Below are 13,605 nucleotides of genomic sequence, written 5' to 3'. Positions count from 1 at the left end.
CCACTATCAACACGAACCCGAAGCGTGGCGAGCACAGCGAGCCCGCGAGGGGCGGCGGTATGCGTCCTCCGACCTTTTCATACCCCCACTATCCACGTTGCCGTGGAGCTGATCTTAGATAGTGTGGCGAGTGCAGCGAGCTACCGAGTCCGAAGCGTGGCGAGGGGATGCGGATTACTTTACATGTATTCCACATCCCTTAGCGGGGCTTGCTGCGCTCGCCACGCTTCGGGCTCGCCACACTATCTAAAGTCAACTCCACGCTGACGTGGATAGTGGGGGTATGAAAAGGTCGGAGGATGCGTACCGCTGCACTCGCCACGCTTTGGGTTGTCTTTGATAGTGGGGGTCGCGTTGACAATGGGGGGGCATTTAACATTCTGGGGGCATTTAACATTGTATGCACCCATCAGGGTGCTTGTACAATTAAAAATCGCATGCCATTTGCTGGCATGCGATGCGATATTTAGTTGTACATTCAGGCTTTTTCATGCAGAAATCGCATCGCATACCCTATTTAGTGGTATGCGATGCGATGGGCTCTGTGATAATACACAAGTACCAAACTTTGTTATGAATTAACCCATAGTCCCTAATAGTGGCGTAACTACAATGGGTGCAGGGGATGAAGCAGCCCAGTCTCAAGAGCCCTGCTAACACCTGGTATAGAGTACAGGACAGATCCTGCTAGGTACTGCTCAGCCTGCGCTGATGCAAGCAATGGTGCACCCGCTGCTGGACTGTGAGATGAGATGTTGATTCACGCTGCAGACCGCTGAATATTCACTTTTTTAAGGAGAGGTGGCACCAAATTCCAACTTACCCCTGGGCAACTGGGATGAACTTACACCTTTACTGCACTCCATCTTGAGAAGGGCCACTGCCATTCACCACTTGGACTGCTGTGCACACTACTGACAGAAGTGCTGGGGTACAGGAAAGCAGCCTGCCCCCCTCCCCTTGGTAATTTAGCCATGCACTTCCAACCTCTGTGAATAACACCCTAAACCAGAGTGTCCAAACCAGTCCTCAAGATTTATCAGTGGCCCACATGTTCCAAATCACCTAGCTGGGGCACAGCTGTAGTCATTACTAACTGTCACATTTCCCAGACTCCCTGGCTGGTGCACAGCTGTAGTAATTGTCACATTTCCCAGACTCCCTAGCTGGTGTCATGACTTAAGGCCCCCATACACTACGCCGACTTGTCCTAAGGACAAGTCGGCCTAATGTCGGCCCTGACTTCCACTGAGCTCCCCCGGCAGCTCCTGATATGATTTGTCACTTGATGTGCCATTTTTTACATGTGATAAATCGGATCGATTTATCACATGTTGTAAATCCGGGGGGAGCTGCGGGAGAGCAGGGTCTGGGGGGAGCTTGCAGGCGGGGGGGTCCGTCTGTCGGAGCGGGGACCAGAGCGCAGGGTCCGGTCCATGTGTGATGCAGAGGGGGTAGTCAGCTAGCGGCAGAAGAGGTGGCAGGGAGCAGATTCCGGTCCAGCTGCAGGAGGGGTAGTGGGCTAGCGGGTGGACTGGAGAGGTAGCGGCAAGCGGGGAGCGCACGGCGCATAACAGAGTCCGGGTAGCGGCGAGCGGGAGAATAGGAAACATCCTATTCAATAGAGTGGACGGCCGCTGATTGGCCGAGAGCTCAGCCAATCAGCGACCGCCCTGCCCGCCCATTCTTTTGAATAGGATGTTTCCTATTCTCCCGCTCGCCACTACCCGGACTCTGTTATGCGCCGTGCTCTCCCCGCCTGCCGCTACCTCTCCAGTCCACCCGCTAGCCCACTACCCCTCCTGCAGCTGGACCGGAATCTGCTCCCTGCCACCTCTCCTGCCGCTAGCTGACTACCCCCCCTCTGCATCACCCACGGACCGGACCCTGCTCTCCGGTCCCCACTCCCCCAGACCAGCTCAATGCCGGCTGCACATCTAATGTGCAGACCGTCCGACATCCAGATCTGATCCGATGCGCACGGGACCGCGCATCGGATCAGATTGGATGTCATACCCTACGCAATTTGGGCAATTTCACCCGATTTCTCAGCCCGATCACTGCACATGTGCATACGGCAGGTGCCTCTGGCAACGGTGAACAGGCTGTTCGCTAGGTGCATGCACCCAAGGCTGCGGCCGGGGGGTGGCATGGGTGGCAGTGAAACCACTGGGCGTTCCCATGGAAATCGCCCAGGAGCTGGCAGCAGACATCACCAGATGTCAGCTGTCTGCCCACTTCCTTTCTGAATGCCCACGCACATCTAAGGTTACCTCAGAGTAACCTTAGATGTGCGTGTGCCTTCCACATTATTCAATGGTTGGTGACCATTGAATATTGTGGGTGTTCCCCCCACAGCCTGCGAATGGATATTTATGTTAAACATCCATTCGCAGCCTGTTGTTATTAATATTAGCTTGATGCATTGGCGTATGTATAATAAGTTCAAGGTGTGCAGTGCACACAGGCCGTGGGTCCAGGGGTAAAGTTACACTCACCCCAGAGTCATGTGGCAACCAGCGCTGCATATAGGAATAGTCAGGAAGCAATTGTGTCATTTCCTGGAGATCTGCGCATGTGCAATACAGATGTCCCCAAGAACAAGACGCAGGTGCCATTTTCCTGGAGACCTGAGTATGCACAGTAGACTCCTCTACGTTGCTCCCAAAGAGGAGGGAGCCCACACAGTGTCAGCACAAGTGTGCTCTCCTCTCCAAAAACGACTTGCTTGATGGATCCAAAACCCACATTACACAGATCATCCTATTTTCCACCAGTTCCAGTCATCATATAAACAGTATTAAATGGCCAACTGGCCTGTGAAATAGCATTGTATGTGCCCATCAAGACACTTCTATAAAAAAAATAAAAGTAAATTAATTCAATCTATGGATGAAAATTTACAATAATTTTCAGAGATTAGAATCCAATGAGGCATTTCAAATTGTATAAATGTACGGTATGAGAATAACCTAGAAACAGCTCCAGAATAATTGACAACCAAGATAAACAATCAATACATAACTAATAAGTGTGTTGTAAACGATGGACTGCGTACTCTCAGATTTTGTGAAATAAATAAACAATAAATTTATTGCAATTTAACAATTAACAAAAAAAGGAGATATAAATAAATGTACATGAAAAGAGCAAAATAAAAATATATAGCAAAAATCACAATTTCAGGCTACTGTCCAAAACAAATTCCATGTGAATTCAATTTTGAAAATAAAGTGGATGCAAATATTTTACCATAAAGGGTGGTATCCAATTAGCTGCAGTAACGTATCACAGCTAATGGATTCGCCAGGGGCTATCCAATTAGCCCCTTCACCTGACACATTGGGATCAGGAGCTTATCCCGAATCGCATGCATTATCGCCCATTTTTTTTTCCTTCAAAACATAATGACCATCGGGCTAAAATATTAGCCCATTTTTTCAGACAAAAAATTATAACATCTAATTGGATGCCCCTAAGGCTCTTTTTAATCAGACATACATTCTTTAGAACAGGGGTGGGGAACCTTCGTGAATGCCCCCCCCCCCCCCCATAGCCAGTTTGAGTGGCCCACCCACCCGCTTGCTCGGGAGACTAGGAAGGGGGAGTTCTTGTGCGAGGAGGTAACGTGGGCAGGAGCGAGTTATCACGAGAGGCGTCCTGCAGCAGCAGCCATCTATCTTCACTCTTCATTCAGTGGCAGCCAGAGCGTGGAATGGGGGAAGCAGGGGACTTTTAAAGGTGCCTTTTTTTTACATGGCCCCCGAAGGATTTCATCCATTTTGAAATGGCCCTTGTTAGAAAAAAGGTTCCCCACCCCTGCTTTAGAATAACCAATCATTACAATATACTAAAACTATTTACTTGTGAATATGGTGCGAGGCCTCCAATGGTATTTATAAAACAGAATGCAACATTTTGGGAGGGGAACCTGCATCGTTAAATCACTTTATATTAATGGACAAATTAGAACATTGTATTGACGTGCATTTTATTTAAGTCCTGCAGTGTCATCTTCCTCATGATTCAGACTACTGTCATACATGTTTAACTCCAGAACGCCTGGTATAAATAAGTGATATATGCTTGCAACAAAAGTAAAAGGACTGACTCCACTAATAAAGGTTTGAATTTAGATTTGTAATTTATAAAGGGGATTATTACATTTATATGAATTGAATTACTCAATGCATTAGGCACAAAGAATTAGCAGCAGAATGGTCTACCTAGCTGTCAGAGGAGTCATGAGTAAATGGATCACACAAAGCCAGGTACTGTATACCCCAATGATACTGAGGGCCTTATTCTGGTTCACTCTCAGAGGCAAATTCCTTCTCAAATGGACAAAAAACATTTTTGGGTGGGGGTTTTACTTCAAAGTGAGATCTATATTGCAGTGTAAAAATAGGGCAGTCAGTTTTCCCCTGCACAGAAGGAATTTGCCTCATGAGAGTGAACCAGAATAAGGCCCTGAGTCTCCTGGCTGACCGCATGGATTCGTGCAATGCTGTCACATCACTACAGTTTATAGGAAATGCTGATTTATATAAAGAAGCATTTGCCCAAATCCTGCGAAAAACTGAGATCATTTTGTGATTGAGCGCAGTACATCCAAACTGTCTTACCGTAAGCCAATGAAACTATAGCAAAATAACAGTGATTACATAGGAACAAATATATCAGCAATGAAAGTATCTATAATCGATCTATAGGAACTGTAATGTTAGAAATAAATGGATACGTTCATATTTTATTGTAAATAATCAGTTGAGGTTATGGAGTTACCCTATAGTTAGGATCTTTTATTTATTAATTTTTTCTAGAAATTACTTTTTAGCCATTTGTTGGTTTTCTAGGGCATTACTGGTTTGCAAACATTATTTGTTCTTGGGTTGTAGGAGGAAAACGCGTGGAGTGCATACATGGATTCTGGAGTAAAACGCGAGCAGCGCATATGCTCTTTTTGTTTAATAGAGGGTCCAAAATGACAAATGAAATCTAGAACTGCATAGTGTATCCAATTGATTTCTGGATAATATTTACTCCTTGGGGTGTAGTAAGAGGAGTGTCTGCACTGATAATAGCAGCTAATGGAAAACTTCAAAAAGGATCTGGCTAGCAGCTTTGGGACTCGGTAAGGCAGTGGTTCTCAACTCGTTCCTCATGGACCCCCAATAGTGCACATTTTCCAGGTCACCCGGCAGGTGCACAGGTGCACTCATTATTCACTGACCCATTTTAAAAGATCACAGATGGCGCTAATTATTTCACCTGTAGTTCTGTGTGGAGACCTGAAAAACGGTCCTTGAGGACCAAATTGAGAACCACTGCGTTAAGGTGAGTGTGGACTGGGATAGAAAACCCAACACATTTTCGTTTGGTCAAATGATTATTTTACTGAAAGTTATTTCGTCAGCAACGAATCTACAGACATCATGAATCAAACAAGCCATCAACTTCTCCTCTGCTCAAGTGGATCTGCAATAGCCATAACATAAACAGCCGTATTTAACACCTTGAGTGGTGGATTTTCATGGGGCAGGACAAACCTACCAGGGCAGGATTGTCCTGCCCCAGAAATACTCACCACACAAGCTGCAGCCACTACCTTCTACAGTAGCGCTGCAGTCAGAAGCCGAAGTGGCCCCGAGCGGACACTCCGGAAAGTTTTTGTAGGGGATCACTCGTGGGGAAGCGCTCTGGTGCAGTTGGGGGGGGGGGGGGTTACGATTGTGGACCAGCGTCGGTGGGAGGATCGGCGGCTTGGACCAGCGGGTGGGGGGAGCACTGGTCCAGCACAGGACCAGTGGTGCACACCTGCTTATCAGTGGCATAGCCGGAAATTTTCTGGGAGCGCCCGCTAATGCAGCGTAGCCCGACCCAGAAAATTTGCAACCATACCACTGAAGCGATTAATAGATGGAGTCTCTATAATGAAGAAAGAAGATGTATTAATGGTCAATGTAAATCAATCATCTGCTCTGTGCTAATCCCTGGAATTCACAGCAGTAGGCACAGTAAAATACATAGAATGGTATCTGGGGCCCAAACATACGAAAGTCCATTCATTTAATTTCTTATGATAAGTAAGGACTTCGCATCCCAACTTTGGCATTCCGATTTCTCCCAATAGACATTCCTGTTTGGGAATTAATGTGCTGTGGAATACCAACATGCTCGCTGATTGTCTCCATTTATTTGTATGGAATAAGTAACATTGTCGGGCATTGTCACTGAGAACTTGACTGTTCCAACAAAATCTCTTCCTCCAACACACTGTCCCCTATTTCTGTCTTAATCTGTGCAACACCAAGTCGGTACAGAGTGTCCCTGATGACCACCTCTCCAGGCTGACAACTCTGGACAATGTCATGAATTTGCCGATTCACAATCTCCCGGCTGGTGAGAAAATCAATCAGCCTGTTGTAAAGGTAATAGTGCGTGGCATTCTCAAAATTGATGGGGTGGTGGCGGATATTACTGGTCTTGCTGTCCCCAATAGCCGTGATGATGGCGCTGTATGGCTCCAGCTCACGACACAGCGACAGAGAATGGTGGCGAGATGTTGGGTCGGAGGCTCCATTCTGTTCTGCTACGGCATGGACAATTCTTCTGGAAGCACATTTGGTAACAGGGTGCTGAATCGAGGGCTCACTGTCCATCATATCCACGTTGTAATGCCTGTCTAGGAGTTCCGGGCAGGAGACATACTAGGGCACAAAAACAAGAAAATTAAGATTTTGCAAAGATAAAATACGACTGCACAAAACGACTGCCTTCTCTGTGTGTATATCCAGTGGCGGAACAGCCAGAGGCAATGGAGTCAGTTGTCTCCTGGTGCCAAAACTGAAGAGGGCACCTCTCCCCCATAGTCTGCTTGTTGCGGTGCATGAATGTGGTAGCTGGATGACTTGGTGCTGTATGAGGTCAGTATATTGTATACTGTATAGTGAAAGGGACCTGTACACAAAGCTGAAGAGCAGAGCTGGATTTGGGGGACATACGACGTCAACAGCACACACACACACACACATACTGCTACACTCATGGACTGCTGTGACTTGTAGTCCTACATCAGCTGGGGAGCTGTGCATGCGATCTTTATTCTGCTGGTGACCAAGCTCCTCTCTCCCGCACTGCAGAGGTTTCTGCGTTTGCCACTTATTGTGCAATGGTGGCATGGGATACAGCAATACCCCTTTCAGATTTGCTTGCCGGGAATTTGCCAGTTCTACTTGTCTCAGGTCATTTTCGTTCAGACACACCAAAGTCCCAGGATGATGCGCATTCATGCACAAAAGAAACCGATCCACACAATGCAACTCAGTTTCGTAGGAAGGCTATTAAGTTGGAGAGTAGGAATGTGTGCGTGTGTGGTAGGTTGCCAACATCTATCTTGCCACCGGGCATCAGGGATGAAGTTGTGCCACTTTGTAGCTTACAGATGAATTGTAGGGATATTACATTGGTGTTGGATGATCCTAGGTATGTACAACACTAACCTTTGGTGACTCTGACGGATCGGAGAAACAGCCTTGATTCTTCCCCCACATCTGTTGTGTCAGAACTGGGTAACAGAGATCAGCACATAGGGCCACCTGCGTTGCCATATCCACCACGTACACTGGTGGCCAGTGCCGCGAGGAGGCCAAGAGATCCACGTGGTCATGAGGGCTCTCTCCACGGACAATGTACTTGGATCCACAAACCACCTAAATAAAAAGAGACAAGATAATAAAGAATGAATTTGATCAATAAAAAGTAATCTTGTTCAACATGGCAGCACCTAGAATCTAACTCATTCACCAATTAGGCAAGTACAGTAATTCACCGTTGACAACGAAGCTGCCGGATCAAACAGCCGCAGTTTGGAGGTGGGTCTAAAGGTGCGTACACACGGTTTGATTAAGTTTTCGATTCGATTTCTATCAGTAATGGACTATTCGACCTGCTCTGAAGTTTTCTCTACTCCTTTTTGATTTCCACTATTTTCTATTCTATTTGCTATTAGAACACTGGCGTCAGGCAGGAGATGGACATCGAATCGAATGCTGCAGTGAACACATTAGATTTGCACTATATAGTCTTGGCTGCCAAGACTATTTTTCTATTCGATTTAAACTAAACTACACGGGAGTGCGCATTGGGATGGAATCTGCATCGAAGGTAGAAAAACCATTCGATTTTGCTTCTTGAGGCAAAATCGTATAGAAAAGAGTGCATATCTCACCATGTGTATGGTCTATTAGAGCTCTAATTTGATCCCCAGATACCCTACACCAAAATGTTCCATTTCAGGTATAAAAGTATCAACCCCCAATATAATACAAGGGCTGTCAATAGCTTTAAATAGTTAGTTCTCCCGACCAGGCAACTGACAAACCTATCTACCATCTCTCACGGTTACTACCCTACTTAATGGATTTTAAAAAAGATATTAAGAATAGTGAGACTGCAGTAAGTGACAACCTAAAGGTCGCATGGTACCATACAGTTTAAAATGGCATCCTATATTCTGTATTTAAAATCTATATATAAAAGGCTATACGAGGTAAAGTATCGCCAGTGACCATTAGAGGCCACTCGAAGGTGCGGGCAGCCAGCACGTCCAGGATCAAGGTGGTTCAGGCTGGCTGTGCGACTGTGTGGACTGCTCAGCATGAGCTCTGACCTCGTCAAGCTGGGCAGCGTCTGAGCCTGGCAGCGTCTGAGCTCAGACACTGCCTGGCATTAGACTAAATCCCGGGATTGGAAACGCCGCCAATCCCGGGATTGAAATCCAAGCGTTGCGGGGGCCCAATCCTGGGATCCCGCTGATTCCGGGATTACCCACCCTAATACAAACCTCATTTTTTACTTTGTAATCATTGCACTCAAAAATGATTGCATCCGTGCAATAATTTTTTGCATTGCACTGAAGTTTAGCCTCATATTAACCCTTTGAGTGCAAAGTAAATTTGTGAAAATTGCCAAGCAAACATTTCTAATCATCATAATAACCTGTAATGTTTACCTTATATAGGAAATATAATCTTTCTCTACACAGCATTTTTTATTTGAATTTATATAACAAATGTGAGCGCCACTGGCATTTTTATCTGGTACTTTGCACATCTCTCACAGAGATTTTTGTTTTTGATCTTTTATTAAAACCTTATAGAGTTGTAGGATTGCACTTTGTCATACCTGATGGGGGCAGACTTTGTAGATTTTCCCCCCAGTTAAATGAGATGGGGGCTGTTTAATCTGCGTCCCATTCTGCACAAACTCTGATAGTGCCAGGATGGAGTAACACATGTTGTCCTATAAATGAGAGAAGGAGAACCTGTTACATTTATACAGATTAGACGCAGTTTGTTGCCTTACACGGACCAACCCCTGTGCCGCCATGCTCCAATACAAGAGAAAGCAGGGGCGCACGTACGAGACACACACACGGCCTGTGGCAACGGAGCCTGCCGTGGGTCCTCGCCACCTCCCCCGCTGTCGCCGATGGTTGCCCTCGCCGCCCGACCCCGAACTGAGCAGCATCTTCCTGAAGTGGAGACGGGCAGGGAGACACTGCCCAACCGCCGTGATACTGAAGAAGGGGATCTGGTGGGCGCTGGCAACGGATGGAGCCGGATCCATCTGTATGTGGTGCATGAGATACACAGGAATGACAGTCGCATGGGATGCCGGCGTTCACAATACTGATGCTGGCTTCTGTACCCCGCCACCTATACCTAACCCCACCAGCCTAAACCCTCCATTCTAAGTGCCTAACCCTCCTTGATGCCTAACTCTAAACCCCCCCCCCCCCCCCGCAGCCTAACCCTAAGTCCCCTCTACTGCCTAGCGTCTCGGCAGTAGGGATTCTGTCTCCTAATTGACCAGTGTGTGAATCAGCCGGCACACAGTGATGGCACTGTGGTGTGGTGGTTAGCGCTGAGGTTATGAATTGAATGACAGATCAGGACCCTATCTACAGATGGGGCATGGGTAATCTTTGCAGTGGATGGCGATGGCGACGCCAGCCGCTATCCATAGCCAGCCGCCATCTGTATAGCGAGAAGGGGACGCGCACGTCCCGCTTCCAGCGCTTCCCCCGGGGGGGCCCTGCCGCCTGCCCGCACCCCCCCCCCCCTAACCCTGTCCGTCTCCCTGAAGCGGAGACGGACAGGGTTCCCGTCGCCCCGCCGACGGAGATTAATACGCGCACGCGCGTCTCAGTCAGATGGCGAGCCGGGCTGCTGGCGGATCGCCAGCGGTGACGTTCTGGCGATTCGCCAGCAAAGAAGAGCCCGGCCCCATCTGTAGGCAGTGTTTGTACAGTATGTTCTCCCTCTAGTAGGTTAATTATTCTATGTTAGGGATGAAGTGTCAGATTCTCTAAGCTTCAAAAATGATAAAATGGAGAGTGATAAACAGCCAGCCAATCAGCTCCTACCTGCCATGCCACAGACTGTGTTTGAAAAATGTCAGACAGGCGCTGATTGGCTGGCTGTTTATCACTCTCCATTTTATCACTTTTGAAGATTAGAGAATCTGGCCCTCAGTCTGCTCACTCCAATGGGGAAAGGACTGGTGTAAATAACAAACATCCTCTGTACAGTAGTAAATGGTGAAACTATATACATTATACATAAACAATAATAATAAATAATAGAAATAATTGCATCATCCCCTGCAGTTGCTGCTGGGGATGGGGGGTTGTGGAGCCCACTGTTTTTCTGCCAGCCACTGCAGCAGCCACTTTTATCAGCCTCTGTGCCAGCCCCTTGCTAGGTGCAAGGGATCCGTAAGAAACAGGCCTCACTTCCCCCTAGGCATTTGGGTGTTATTCCTGGAAATTTTTAGCTCCACCGGTGCACCACCATCCAGGAGCACCGCCCCCCCCCCCCCCCCCCCCCCCCCCCCCCTGCTTGGCTCCCCCTGCCTCTCACCTCCCCGGCAATCCAGCATATGCGTGCCCCCCCCCCCAACCAGCTCTGAACTTCCCTGAGAGGCAGGAAACAGCCAAAGCCGGCAGCAGCAGCCGCAGGGGAGCAGCTGCAGCTTCAGTGGTAAGTATTGCTGGGGCAGGACAAACCTTCCCTGGTAAGCTTGTCCTGCCCCAAGAAACCCCCCCCCCCCACTTAAGGGGTTGAGCTGGCCATACACTTGTCCGATTAGGCCACTTTTCACCCAATTCCCACGAATCGGGCAGAGAAATCTGGTGAAAATGGCAAAATCGCAAGTGTTTGACATCGGATCCGATCTGGTGAGCGGTCCTGTGTGATCGGACCGGAGTCAGAGATGGGTCATGTTTGCACATCTGACCTCTCACTCGGACCCCTTCCCCGCAGCAGGGAATGGGATTGCATGCAAAATATCACATGAATCGGGAAGCTCCCTGGCGGCTCTAGGGGGATTGGCTGCGACTTCTCCAGGGAAGAAGTCGCAATATTGTATGGGGAGGGGCTTTAGAATTGTACCGAGTTTGTGATACGCACCCACAATTCAGGGATGTTACCTGCGATCATATTGCCCCCTGCCCCACAATTACCCTATGTCACAGAAATACAGATCAGGCCAAGTTCCTGCTTTCTATGGAAAAACTATCCATTTACATCAATGCTACGAGATGCATACAGTATGTAACGTCAGATTTCTAGTGTGATAACAGAGTATAATGCAACAATATAAATATCACCATTGGCTTAGTCAGACAACACATGTGATAGAATTTACCTTTGTGTCCGTGATGTCCCATGGAATCCCACAAAGAGTCAGCATCCTCTGTAGCTCCTCATTACTGAGCTTATTCAAATCATCCAATTTTAAGGTGCTATCATGCAGAAGTCTTGCAAGAGCACTGCCATTACCTGCAGCCACACATAGACGTAGTCACATAAATATCATTATGCTTAGTGATCTCTCTTACACCTCTCCGTCACTAACAAGCCTCTCCGCTTACACCCACTTACTAGGAGTACCAAGAAAAGCCATGTTTTATTCTATACAGATTGTCACAAAACAAGAATAGCTCAGGTACAAGGGGAGGCCGGTTAGTAAGAAGGCGAGCTCAGGGAGGACAGAAACCTCCCGTGGGTCCGAAGGGCAATCTAAGATAAAGCTGCTTCTATGGAGGGAACCAAAATATCTATTATTGGTATTTGTGTAGTTTCACGGCGGCAGGCTACGCTACGTTTGCAGTGTAGGCTAAGCTACGTTGTCAGCGTAGCCAAACGGTCCTGTCAGGCAGCTAGTCACCATATTGTCCCTGGGAGCTGCAGCTCTGTCCCTGGCAAGCCTAGTGAGCGCCTCTCACACAGCGCTGGTAACCGTCAGATCCCCTGCGCTGGCAGATGCCGGTGGAGAGGGGATCATGTGGGCGTCGGCGGAGAGGCGCTCCATCTGTCTGAGACGTGCGCCTCAGTAATTATTGCGGAAGGGTACGGCAACCCTTCCTGTGTCCGCTTCAGGGAGACGGACAGGGTTAGGGGTTCCATTTCAAACCCCCACTATCCACGCCAGCCCGAAGTGTGGCGAGCATAGCGAGCCCGCGAGGGGATGCGGTACACGTCCTTCCGACCTGTTCATACCCCCACTATCCACATCAGCGTGGAGTTGATTTCATAAAGTGTGGAGAGCGCAGCGAGCCACTGAGCCCAAAGTGTGGCGAGCACCACGAGGGGACGCGGATTACTTGACGTGTATTCTGCGTCCGCTCACCTCACTTTATCAAATCAACTCCACGCCGATGTGGATAGTGGGGTATGAACAGGTCGGGAGGATGCGTACCACGTCCCCTCGTGGTGCTCGCTACGCTTCGGGCTGGCGTGGATAGTGGGGGTGTTTCAGGAATGCATTCACACCTGTCATGTCAGGCAGGTTAAAATGGTCAATGGTTCCCACACAATGTGCTGACTGACTACGCTAACTTCGTAAGCTCTGGCTGGCCGCAAACAGGCGGGAACACGATGCCGATACTGACAGGGAGGCTGACTACACTGGCCGTGGGAACACTATGCTGATACTGACAGGGAGGCTGACTACGCTAGCCGCGAGAACACGATGCCGATACTGACAGGGAGGCTGACTACACTGGCTGATTCTGACAGGGAGGCGGACTACGCTAGCTACGCTGGCCGCGGGAACACTACGCTGATACTGACAGGGAGGCTGACTACGCTAGCTACGCTGGCCGCGGGAACACAATGCTGATACTGACAGGGAGGCGGACTACGCTAGCTACGCTGGCCGCGGGAACACTACGCTGATTCTGACAGGGATGCTAACTACGCTAGCTACGCTGGCCACAGGAACACGATGCTGATACTGACAGGGAGGCGGACTACGCTAACTGCGTAAGCTCTGGCTGGCCGCAAACAGGCGGGAACACGATGCCGATACTGACAGGGAGGCTGACTACACTGACCGCGGGAACACTACGCTGATACTGACAGGGAGGCTGACTACGCTAGCTACGCTGGCCGCGGGAACACTACGCTGATTCTGACAGGGATGCTACGCTAACTACGTAACTGCCGCCGTGAAACTACACAAGTACCCTATTATTTTATCTTACCATTTTATGTTCTCAGAGGGGACACAGACATAGCTAATGGAGACATTCCAAAG

General features: G+C 48.5%; 1 protein-coding gene across 3 annotated transcripts in view; it reads right to left on the bottom strand.

The window, feature by feature from the left end:
* Positions 1–3,974: 3,974 nt before the first annotated feature.
* HMGXB3 (HMG-box containing 3) overlaps positions 3,975–13,605 on the bottom strand; it is an 80,439-nt gene continuing 70,808 nt past the window's right edge. For all 3 annotated transcript variants that reach the window (XM_083181585.1, XM_083181586.1, XM_083181584.1), the window contains 4 exons: positions 11,713–11,846; positions 9,187–9,303; positions 7,503–7,712; positions 3,975–6,710 (listed from right to left, as the gene is read on the bottom strand). In XM_083181585.1, the coding sequence (XP_083037711.1) occupies positions 6,231–6,710; positions 7,503–7,712; positions 9,187–9,303; positions 11,713–11,846 (941 nt within the window). In that variant the 3' untranslated portion in view covers positions 3,975–6,230. The remainder of the gene's footprint in view (positions 6,711–7,502; positions 7,713–9,186; positions 9,304–11,712; positions 11,847–13,605) is intronic.

This window comes from Crinia signifera, chromosome 4, assembly GCF_055691185.1.
Source record: "Crinia signifera chromosome 4, ASM5569118v1, whole genome shotgun sequence".
Taxonomy (NCBI): domain Eukaryota; kingdom Metazoa; phylum Chordata; class Amphibia; order Anura; family Myobatrachidae; genus Crinia; species Crinia signifera.
This window is presented reverse-complemented; position numbering and strand designations above follow the sequence as displayed.